Below are 12,374 nucleotides of genomic sequence, written 5' to 3'. Positions count from 1 at the left end.
AAATGTTTGTTGACTGACTTACCTTAAAGGCTAGATAAGTCTTCCACCTATGCTTTTGTCCAAGTCATTGATTAAAAATATTGGGCACAATACCCTTTGACCCAGCAATAGCACTTCTAAGGGCTGTATCCCAAAGAGATCATACAAATGGGAAAAGGACCTACATGTACAAAAATATTTATAGCAGCTCTTTCTGTGTTGGCAAAGACTTGGAAATTGAGGGGATGCCCATCAATTGGGAAATGGCTGAACAAGTTGTGGTATATGAATGTAGTGTAATACTATTGTGCTGTAAGAAATGATGAGCAGACTGACTTCAGAAAAACCTGGAAAGACTTGTATGGTCTGATGCAGAGTGACGTGAGCAGAGCCAGGAGACCATTGTACACAGTAACAGCCACGGTGTGCAATGACTAACATTGATAGACTTAGCCCTTTTTAGCATTGCAAGGATCTAAGACATCTCCAAAAGTCTCATAATGGAAAATGGTATCCACATTCAAAGAAAGAACTATAGCATTTGAATGCAGATCGAAGCATACTATTTGCTATTTTTTTCTTCTGTTGGGTTTTGTTTCCTCTTTCTGGTGGTTCCTCCTTTTGGTTCTAATTCTTCCTTACAACATCACTAATGTGAATATATGTTTAATAGAATGTATATGTATAACCTATTTCAGATTGCGTGCCATTTTGAGGAAGGAGGAGGAGAGGGAGAAAAATTTAAAACTCAAAAGCTTATGAAAGTGATTATTGATAAATCAAAATAAATTAATAAAAAATTTTTTTTTAAAATATTGGGTACAAATCTAAAACTGCTCTCTGGAGCATGCTATTAGAGTGTTCTTTTTTTCAGGTTGCTATTCTGTTAGTCACTACATCTTTGGCTTCATTAATTCATCCATGAATTTTTAGCAAATGCCTTAACCAAGAGCTAATTAAAGTACCGTGATAGTAGCTTGAGAACTATAATGATAGGGGTGGGTACCTTTTGAGATATGGGTACCACATTATCTGTGGTCTTCAGTTATGTTAGTGTTGTACCTTCTCTAGCCAGTTCTGTCACCGAAGAAAAAGTAATAGAACAATAGATTTGGAAGGACTCTAGATTTAGAGCTGTCCAGTGCCCTTCTTTGAAAAACAGAAACTAGGGTAGGCCAAACATGGTTTTAGGGGGCTTTGAAATACCTGTGTTCAGGCCATAAACTCACACAGGCTCAAATAGTTCACTTATGTGGTAGACTAAATAGCAGTCTTTGAGAAAACTTGTAGTAAAAATGAAATATGTATTTGGTATGAGCTATCTGCATATGAATATTTTTATAGAGGTTATTTAGTAAAGGAATTAGCAGTTGGAAAGACTTCTCTGGTTTGCTTTGTCAGCTTTGGAAAAACATTTGGTAACAACTTTTATTTTTTCACTTGTTCAAATACAAAGTCTACAAACTCTGGATTGGGTTCCACCAATGCTCAAGTGAAAATGGTGATGGAGAGTGGATTGCTAGGGATGCCAGGGACTGAATTTTGAGTTCCACTAGTAAGGCAGTGGTTCGTTAAGAGTCTCATTAAATCAGACTTCAAGAGTTTGGCTTATTTGTCTCCTTTTAAAAATCTGTGACTTAGCAAGCCTTGGACCTAGTGTTCTTCCCTATTTCATTCAACCAGTCATCTTTTCTGTTTAAGGTCACGCCTTGAGTGAGAACATAGAATTGAAAAATGGTACAATCCCTGAGCTTAGGTTATAAATACCTTACTGAGAGAGGAGTGTGATGTACACATGTAAGTGTAATACAAGGCAGAGTGAGATAGAGGGAAGAGAGAGAACACTTCAGCCTGGACCATTGATGATCCATGAAGGAGGTGACACTTGGCTTAAGTTTTGACTGAAGAAAAAGTTTTCAACAGACTGAGAGGAGGGAGGGAGGAGTGCTAGAAATAGGGGATGGATGGTCTGCTCCTGTGAAGGGAGGAAGAAAGTGACATGCTGCATTAAGGGAGCAACTGACTGGAATGCTTGAAGGGGAGGAATGTGAAATAAGGCTGGAATGGTAGGTGAGAGGCTCAAATGCTAGGCTAAGGAGTTTGCATTATCTTCTTTGGCAATTGCGGAAAGCTAGAGGTTTTGTCACCTCTCGTGACAGGTTGAGTTGAAGGTAGGACGTCAAAGTGATGTAGGACTGAAGATTGAGAGTCATCTACAGAGGTGATAAGTAAACTATGGGAATGGATTGAATCACTAAGAGAAAGTATAGCAAAAGTGGGCCAAGAACAGAGCTTTGGGGGGACACTCACATTTAGCAGGGGCCAAATCTGCTCTCTGTTCTACCAACTTAGATTTCCCTTTTCCCCAATAAATATTCTATATTTGGAGTTGGTTGCATACTAGGGCCAAGGTCTCCAAATCAGCTGAAAACCATGTCATTTTGTTATGTAATCGTGAGGCTGTTATTTAATTAGCTAACTTATAACAACACTGTCTTAGCAAACAGCTTTCTATTGATAACTGAGCTGTTTGCCCAAGGACTGAGCTTTACACAGTCCTAAAAATTACTGGGAAAGTACAAAGGGAAAGGAGGGGCAGGCAGAAAAGAGGTGGCTTAAAGCTTGGGGAGGATGCATAACATTCTTGAAAAAAGAGTCCAAATGTTAAGCTGTGTGTTGATTAAGGGGAGTTGTTCATTCGTTTCTCTCATCTCTCTTCCTTGTGCCATTAAATAGCCATTAGCTTATCGTTATGAGACGTACAGCCTCCCTGCTCTTCAGAGATCTACAACATATACTCCGCAATCAGTCTCCTTGATTTAAACCCTTAGCATTTTCTGGGTTGAGTGCAGCAAGTGGTAGCATTTCATTAGAAAACCTCCCTTTTCAAGAAGGACCTCCTAAGCTTGTTGCCTGGTGATGATCATAATTAAAGAGACTGATTGGTTTCCTGTTTATAGTCTCCTGGCCCAGCCTCCCCTTCTGGAAGATCATCCTGTCATTAACTGGGAAATGAAAGCTGGTTTCCTTATCTCCTCAGTGCAGCTGTTTTGTACCCTCCCAGGCAAGCTTGCTTCAGATGATTGCTTCCTTGATGGAAGTAGGTCACATTTCTAAAGCCCTTCTGATTATAAAGCACTCTCCTCACAACAACTTTGTGTGTTGGTTGTGCAGATATTCCCATTTTTCAGATGCAGAAACTAAGACTTTGTCCAGGAACAAGATTTGTCCAGGATCATCAGGTCTTCATTGGATGTCATTAGAACTAGAACTGTATGGAAGCGTACTATTTGCTATTTTTTTCTTCTGTTGAATTTTGTTTCCTCCTTCTGGTGGTTCCTCCTATTGGTTCTAATTCTTCCTTACAACATCACTAATGTGAAAATATGTTTAATAGAATGTATATGTACAGCCTATATCAGATTGTGCGCCATCTTGGGGAGGGTGGTGGGGAGGAAGGGAGAGAAATTTTAAACTCAAAAGCATATGGAAGTGATTGTTGATAAATCAAAATAAATTTTAAAAAAAGAACTAGAATTGTAGAGGTCATCTAGTCTAGTCTACTCCTTTTATAGCTGAGGAAACTGAAGACCTGAGTGTCCAAGTGACCTATGTAGGGGCTCTCACTTCAGGTTCTGGGCTTTCTCCATTATACACATAAAGGAGAAATCACTTGTCTTTTTTTGGGGGGGGGTGCTAGGCAATGGGGTTAAGTGACTTGCCCAGGGTCACACAGTAAGGGTCAAGTGTCTGAGGCCATATTTAAGCTCCTGACTCCAAGGCTGGAGCTCTATCCACTGCGCCACCTAGCTGCCCCTGAGAAATCACTTTTCACTGAAGGATGGCATATTTTTGTTGGAGGAGCAGCTTAGTGGGCCATGAAGAGGCTTCATAAGAAGGGAGAGATTTCTTCATGCATAAACTGTCAATTTCCCAACTATCGTTAATTTAGATTGTAGCGTTTTTTGCTGTCACATAGTATCTATAAGCATCTTTTAAAAAAAAATCTTTCCTTTTTAAATTCCTTAGAGTATATACCTAATATTAGAGTTACTTAATCAGAGGGTATTTATCTCTTTTATGATATTTGTTGAGTAGCAACGGATTGCTATGTTGAAGACTGCAGTAATTTACATTGTCCCCAGCAGTTTACGAATGACTGTTTCCCCAAGCCCTGCCAGCATAATTTTATTTTTATTCTTTTTTTTTTTTAACCAAATTGTGTTTGTGTCAGAAGCATATCCTGTGTATAAGTTGAGTGGTGCCATGGATGTGGAGTCAGAGGACCCGAGTTAGAATCTGAACTCTACTACCTATGTGGCCTTGAACAAATCATTTAGTCATTTTAGACTTCAGTTTGCTCATGTGTAAAATTAATGGTTTGGACAAAATCTCTAAATTTCTTTCCAACTCCAAGTTTAAGTCTAAATAGAATTATCCCCCTAAAGGTAGTAAGATACTCTGGATGTAAGATACTTCACCAAGGTAAACAGGTCCTGTTTGTAGGCAATGTGCTACTTCCAACAAGCCCAAGAACGCTTCGGTACCTCATTGAGTGCTGCAGCCTCTCCAGAGATCAGCTAGTCATCCAGACTAGAAGAAACATAGGAAGGAAGAATGCATGCTGTCCATCCCTACAGGTTCTCCTTTTGGTGGTAAAGATGGCAGCCTCTTCATTCTCACCTCTCTCCTTGTGGGATGTGGGGTGTGGGTGTGGGTGTGGGTGTGTCCTAGTGCTGCACTCATGCTGGCTCAGGTTACCTTCTCTTCTCATTTAGTAGTCACCTACCTTTCAGATCATCATTTCCTAGATTGAGTGTAGGAAATTGTACAGTGTTTTCAATTATCCCAGCCTCCTCTTTGACAAAAGCTAACTTCTCTTGTGTTTTTGTTTTTATTTTTTAAATAAATTTTTTTCAATTAAGGGAAATCTGCCTTCTCACTCCCTGTCCCCATTGACAAAAAAAGAAAACCCATTTATACATCTGTTACAAAAAGCTATAGTCAAACGAAACAAATTCCCACATTGGCCATATCACAAATGTTAATCTGCCCTCTGAGTCTATCATCTCGCTGTCAGGAGGTGGGCAACATGTTTCACCATGAATCTTCTGGAATTGTATACAACCTATCTTGGTAACATCTGTTGCATTCTTGTGGTGATGCTAATAATCTCTGTCATGAATTTTGCCCTTCAGCCAGGCTGGGTTACTTAGTATTCTTTATACACAGCATTCCATATCCCACCTCCATGCCTTTGCCCTGGCTCTTCCCCTCATACCTCTTTCTCTTCATGTCTAGCTCTTGGAACTCCTAGCTCCCTTCAAGGCTTAGCTTAAGTATTACCTCATTCAAAAAGCTTTGCCTGATTCTTTTTTCTAGTTGCAAGGCAGCTAGTGGTGCGGTGATTAGAGACTTGGTCTAGGGTCAGGAAGACTTGTGTTCAAATCCAGCTTCCAGTACCTACTAGCTCTGTGACCCTGGACAAGTCACTTAACTTCTATTTGCCTCAGTTTCCTCAGCTGTAAAATGGAGGTAATAATAGCACCTATTACTCAGGGTTGTTAGGAAGATCAAATAAGATATTTGTAAAAAGCACTTAGCACAGTGCCTGGCACATAGTAGGTGCTGTATAAATGCTTATTCCCTTCACTTCCTCCCCTTATTCTCTGGATGGATTTTCCCTCGTGAGTCCTTTGTAATTGTCTTGGATCCTTGCATTGCTAAGAAGAGATGTTAGTCTCTTCTGTTCAAAGTTAGTCATCACAGTGTGGCTGTTACTATGTACAATGTTCTTCTGGTTCTACTCACTTCACTCAGCATCAGACCATACAAGTCTTTCTAGGTTTTTCTGAAGTCTGTCTGCTCATCATTTCTTATAGCACAATAGTATTCCATTACTTTCACATACCACAACTTGTTCAGCCATTCCCCAATTGATGGGCATCTCTTCAATTTTCAATTCTTGGCCACCACAAAAAGAGTTGCTATCAATATTTTTGTTAACATGGGTCCTTTTTCCATTTGTATGATTTCTTTGGGATACTACCTAGAAGTAGTATTTCTGGGTCAAAGGGTATGCATATTTTTATAGCCCTTTGGGCATAGTTCCAAATTGCTCTCCAAAATGGTTGGATCAGTTCACAACTCTACCAACAATGCATCAGTGTTCCAATATTCCCACATCTTCTCCAGCAATAATTTTCCTGTTTTGTCATATTAGCCAATCTGATAGTTGTGAGGTGGTACCTCAGAGTTGTTTTGATTTGCATTTCTCTAGTCAATGGTGGTTTAGAGAATTTTTTCATATGACTATAGATAACTTTAATTTCTTCATCTGAAAACTGCCTGTTCATATCCTGTGACCATTTATCAATAATCCACTAACTTTTTGACTTTCAGCAAGGTTGCTTTGTCCTCTTTAGGTGTAAGTGTTTCTTTTTCATAAAATGAAAAAGTTGAGCTAGAGCTGGAAGCAGCCTCAGAAATCATCTCAATTCTGAAATTCTGTAGTCTTTCTCCCCATTGCCGTCCCCCCCACCAGAGAATCTTGGCCCTTCGGTGGCTGGGTATTCTCCACAAAGTCTGTCCCAAATACCTTTATGATATGTTTATGGGAACAAATGTAAGAAAAGGAGTCTGTTTCTTAGACACACTTTGGCTAAAATTCTCAGTGTTGCTGTATCCCATGAAAACAGGAAGTTGCATTAAAGAAAAGGGGGACTATTGAATACTGAGGTCCATATTACATTCCACCATTGAGGATCTTTGGAACATGGATGGGATGGGGTATACTGATGGCAGGGAGTGAGAGCCATGGATAACATTGGGACTTGGAAATGTGCTTTGTATCCATCTTCCCTCTGCACCTTATCTTCCTAAGAACTGTGCATTGTTGAAGTTGGAAACAAGATGAATTTATGCAAGCCAGTAGTAGAGAGGAAAGGAAAGTCATACCAAGTTTCACAGTGGGGAAAATTGAGCTGGTTTTTTTTTAATGTTAGAGAAACTTCAAAACTCATACAGGAAGGTTTTACAACTTGACAGCAAAGCCTTTGGACACTTCTGTTTCTCTTCTCCTGACCCTCTCCTCATCTCCCTTTGTCAAATGACTCTTGATACCCAAGCATTAAATTTCGTTACAGTGTCAGGTTTCGTTTCTTCTGAATTTTAAGAAGTTCCACTGTGTACTCACTTATCCCACTGAGTTTCTTCTCTTTAGGAGGAGGCCTGGTTGTTAAGGTCATTCACCCCTCATTTGGAGACCAATGTGCATTCATCATCACAGGACTCTTGTAGTCCCTACCAGGAGCAATCCCCAAAATGAGAAATTCTTTCAGTTGACTGAGAGAATCTAGGTTCCCCAACAAGTGAAGTGGAGGAGCTATTGTCAGTCCCAAGCCTGATGGGCCAGAGTTCCACTTTGGGCCTCCACTTGCCGCCTCATTATAACAGGCCTGCTGGGCTGAGGTGGGGGAGAATATCTATAGTTCAAAACTGGCTTTAGAGGAATCAGTTTGAATCACAGACCCTGGGCTAGGTTGCTGACCATGGGTTTTTTGGTTTGTTCTTTTTCAAAACAATCAGGGTTAAGTGACTTGCCCAGGGTCACACAACTAATATGTGTCAAGTATCTTGAGGCTGGATTTGAACTCGGGTCCTTCTGACTGCAGGGCAGACTGGTGCTCTATCCACTGTGCCACCGAGCTGTCCCAGTTGCTGACCATGTTAACTTGCCAAAGAACCACTAATGGAGGCAAAAACTGCTCGGGATGGGGCAGCTAGGTGGCACAATGGATAGAGCACCAGCCAGCCCTGCAGTCAGAAGGACCCAAGTTCACATCCGGCCTCAGACCAAACACTTGACACTTAGTAGCTGTGTGACCCTGGGCAAGTCACTTAACCCCAATTGCCTTAAAAAAAAAAAAACAAAAAACTGGTAGGCAGCCCATATGTGATCTGCACTTGATTTGACTTGAATGTGTTTTGGATCCATTCTCTCACCCTGACCCCATAACCTGGAAATTTTCTTTGCTAATTGTGCTTCACATAGATTGAAAATAAGCTGGACCTGCATGTGCAGTGACAGAAGGGAAGATAGGGTCCCTGGTCTTATTCTATTTCACTGTCACATGTTCTTGAACAAGCAACAAGGATTTATTCTATTTCTACCAAGTGCCATGTCCTCTGTTAGGGATACAAAGACGAAAGCCACACCCTAAGTCAATCGACAAGAATTTATTAATACTTGAATGATTCTTTGATGCTGGCACTAGGTGAGAGGCAGACTGGGGACATGAATACAGTGAATGAAGTAATACCTCTGCCCAAGGAGCTCCCATCCCAATGATTCCTGCCTGCTCCACATGTCCTAGCATCTGCCACAGGAGCCTAATAAATGTTCATTCATTTTTCAGAAATGTTAGGATCTTGAGAGCCTCTCTCCCGCCATCCCCCATCAAACTCAACAGTTAGTCCATGAAGAAACCTCTTTCCCACTAAAAGAAGAGAATTTACCTCCTAGAGACATTCAGTTTGGGATAAAGGGTGTTTTCAGGCCTAATAATTATAAAAGATGGGCCTAATGTATAGACTGGGCCCCTGACTCAAGTGTGAGACCCTGTGCTGATCTGGTCAATCTATTCACAGAAGCTTTGAATGCTTAAGATCTATTATAACTCCTTACCATCACCTGTGCCTTTGCACAGCCTTTTCCCCGACCTATAAAGTACCCTCTCTTTGCCTAGAATTCCTAACTTCCTTCAGAGCTCAGTTCAAGAACTAACCTCCTCCTCTTCCATAAGGTTTTTCTTGGTTAGTGTAAACACCCCACACACCCCCAACTCCTATTATGTTTATTGCATGTTTATTGCATATCTGCTTACATAGATACAGCTTGGTTCCCCTGATAGAATGTGTACTACTTGTTGTCAGGGACTGCTTTGTTTCTGTCTTTGGGTCTCCAGCTCTTGCCATTGTGCCTAGCAAATAGAAGGTGCTTAGTAAATGCTTACTGATTCATTTTTTATGAATGATTAGGGGCTGAGGGCTCCTGCCATCCCTCTAAAGAAAGGTTCTAGACCAACATGAAGTATAAAATCAAAATTCCAAGCCTGACATTGTAGAATGTAACATATAAGTGTTAGGATAGAGTACTGACCTTACCAGTAAGGAAATAAAAAATTTAGTAATTAGAATCCCTGTCTTCATAGAACTCAGTGTCTAGGGCAGGGGTTCTTAACCTAGTGTCCATGAACTTGTTTTTATTTTTTTTTTTTATTTTTTTAGGCAATTGGGGTTAAGTGACTTGCCCAGGGTCACACAGTTAGTGTCAAGTGTTTGGTCTGAGGGCAGATTTGAACTCAGGCCCTCCTGACTTCAGGGCCGGTGCTCTATCCACTACGCCACCTGGGTGCCCCCATGAACTTGTTTTTAGAGAAGCATCTCTAATTCCTTCAACCATCCCTCTTGTGGCATGATTTTGAAGCCCTTTCCTATTTTAGTTGTTATCCTCTGGATACTCTCTAGCTTACCCGTTTTCTTAAATGAGTGCCCAGAATTGAATGTAATATTCCGAATGTGATATGACCAGGGGAAAAGACAGAGAAACTCTTCGCTCCCTTATTGTGGACACTGATGTAGCCCAGGATCTCATCAGCTTTCATCAAGCTACTGTTTTATATTGATGATTTATATTGTTTTCTGTTCCCTAAATTCTAAGATCTTTTTCAGATGAACTATCTGGATATGCCCTTCCCCTCCTTGTTTGTTGTTGTTCATTCATTTCAATTGTGTCCGACTCTTTATGACCTCATTTGGGGTTTACTTGGCAAAGATATTGGAGTAGTTTGCCATTTCCTTCTCCAGCTCATTTTACAGATGAGGAAACGGAGTCAAAACAGGGTTGAAGTGACATGCCCAGAGTCATTCAGCAAGGCCAGATTTGAACTCAGGAAATGAATCTTGCTGACTCTTACGCCCAGCTGTACATGATGAAATGTAAGGTCCTTGAAGATAATGGGCTGTTTGTTTTTTTCTAAGATAATTTTCTTTAACCATGATACGTTCTGAGCAAAAAAAAAAAAAGTAGTGTTAGTATTTGGCCTATTGCTCTAACCCATCCGAGATCTTTTTTTGGATCCTGACTTTGTCATCAAGCACGTTAACTCTTTTTTCCACATTTTCGTCTGCAGATTTGCTCAGTGTGCTATCTTTGTCTCATCCAAATTATATCAGAATATAGGCTTCTTGAGGGCAGGCATTGTTTTGTGCCTCTTTTAAATCCCCAGCACACTTAGTCTAGTGCCTGGCACATAATTAGTGCTCAATAAATACTTGTTGATTGGTAGTAAACAGCACAAGATAAGACTGGAATATTCTGATAGAAACTTCCTTCCAAATTGATAACCATCTGTTAATAACTACTTTGGGGATCACTCAGCCCAATCCAGATCTGCCCACCTGTCACTGCCATATAGACAACATCTCCCTGTCCACGAAGGCTAGCTGGAGAGCATGATTTCCCTCTCCCCCACCATTTAACAGCTAAAGAAACTGAGTCCTAGAGAAATCATTTAACTCATTTAAAGTCTTCTAGATAGCAAGTACCTGAATAGTGGAAGAAAGTGAATTTCTACCACACTACCACCAGCCTGAATCAAGGAAGCCTCCTTGGCTCATGACATAGGCACACGGATCTAAAAGGAGCCTCTCTGATAATGTTTCTTTCTTTGGACCTTGTTCTGAGGTATTGTTTTTCATTTAAGGTAATGTTTTCAACGTGAATTCCTCCCTTCTAATCATTATGGTTCCCCTTCCTGGATCCTCCAGTGAAGTCATAAGTTGGCATTTGTGAGATTCCCCCTGTTGCCATGGTGATGAAAACGGTCATATAATCGCCCTTCTCGCTCCCCTTGTCAGCTCTGTGCTGAGGCAAGCAGAGGAACAGCCACCCTGGGTAGATCTGGATCTCAGTCATGAAAAAGCAACTGTCAGGTAATGAAACTCAATAGGCAGCATGGCAGCCTTTTGTTACCCATCTGTACTAAATAACCATTAGTTACCTAGGAGTGGCCAGAGAATATCCCCAAGCTCCCTTGCTTTTGTACTAGGTTGGCTTGCACCATACCCAGTGTAGCTGTGAGTTTGACACGTTCTCAGAACTCGGTAGTGTTCTGTCGTCTCAGGGAGGTCCCAGCCCAGCTTACCAGAGAGCCAGGCTTCACCTCTTCTCCACCTCAGCCTCATTGGGTGTCCGCAACTCGTTTGGATGCCCTTCATGTTATTGTATGCCATTGGCAGAATATCCTTCGTTCCTGTCTGTCCAGTCTTTTCACTTTCTATTTTTAACCTCACAAGTTCATTTTTAAATCCCTGGAGCCTTGAGACTGTCATGAAAGCCCTAGAATTGCAGGACTCCAAAGTTGGAAGGTGCTATAGTAGCATTGTAGTCCAACCTGTAAAACTAGAAGAGACTCTTCTAAAGCACACCTAGAAGTAGTGGTCCAGTCTTTGAAGACTTCTAATGAGAGAGAACCCACTCCCTCCAGGCAATCCAGTCTGCATTTGAATCATTCTAACTGAAGGAAGATTTTCTGTGCAGACCGAGCCTAAACCTGCCACTTTGCACTTTTCCCTTGCCCTCCACCCTTCCTTGCTCCTTATTTTGCTCTTTGGAGCCAAGCAGAACAAGACTAATTCTTCCCATGCAACAGCCCCTCACGTTCTTGGAGACAGCTGTCATATTCCCATCAGGTCTTTTCTTCTCTTGGCTGGACATCCCCAGGACCTTATACTCATTCTTGTCTCGTGTGGACTCCAGGCGCCTCATCTTCCTGATCCATGCTTCTGGATAGTCTCTATCTTTTATCAGCGTTGTTCCTTAAATGTTGTACCTGTAGCAGTAGTAGTGGGGGGGGGGGGTGGCGGTGGCTGCAGAAGTAGTAACAGTAACAGCAGCAGTAGCAGCAGCAGCAGCAGTAGCAATAGTAGTAATAGCAGCAATAGTAGCAGCAGCAGCAGCAGCAGCAGCAGCAATAGTAATAGCAGCAGCAATAGTAGCAGCAGCAGCAGTAGCAGCAGTAGCAGCAGCAGCAGCAGCAGTAGCAGTAGCAATAGTAGTAATAGCAGCAGCAGCAGCAATAGTAGTAATAGCAGCAGCAGCAGCAATAGTAGCAGCAGCAGCAGCAATAGTAGCAGCAGTAGCAGCAGCAGCAGCAGCAGTAGCAGTAGCAATAGTAGTAATAGCAGCAGCAGCAGCAATAGTAGCAGCAGCAGCAGTAGCAGCAGCAGCAATAGTAGCAGCAGCAGCAGCAGCAGCAGTAGCAGCAGCAGCAATAGTAGCAGCAACAGCAATAGTAGCAGCAGTAGCAATAGTAGCAGCAACAGCAGCAGCA

At 41.6% G+C, this 12,374-nt stretch overlaps 1 protein-coding gene across 8 annotated transcripts in view; it reads left to right on the top strand.

The window, feature by feature from the left end:
• The window catches only part of KPNA6 (karyopherin subunit alpha 6), a 59,268-nt gene that overhangs the window by 16,384 nt on the left and 30,510 nt on the right, over positions 1-12,374 (top strand). Inside the window, exon 1 of one of the 8 annotated variants that reach the window (XM_027864478.1) lies at positions 10,941-10,974. The exons of the other annotated variants lie outside the window; for them this stretch is intronic. Coding sequence (XP_027720279.1) covers positions 10,956-10,974 — 19 coding nt within the window. The 5' untranslated portion in view covers positions 10,941-10,955. Of the gene's footprint in view, positions 1-10,940; positions 10,975-12,374 lie in introns of those variants that run through there. 8 annotated transcript variants of the gene reach the window in all.

Source organism: Vombatus ursinus, unplaced genomic scaffold, assembly GCF_900497805.2.
Source record: "Vombatus ursinus unplaced genomic scaffold, bare-nosed wombat genome assembly UNPS02014775.1, whole genome shotgun sequence".
Classification (NCBI taxonomy): Eukaryota; Metazoa; Chordata; class Mammalia; order Diprotodontia; family Vombatidae; genus Vombatus; species Vombatus ursinus.
This window is presented reverse-complemented; position numbering and strand designations above follow the sequence as displayed.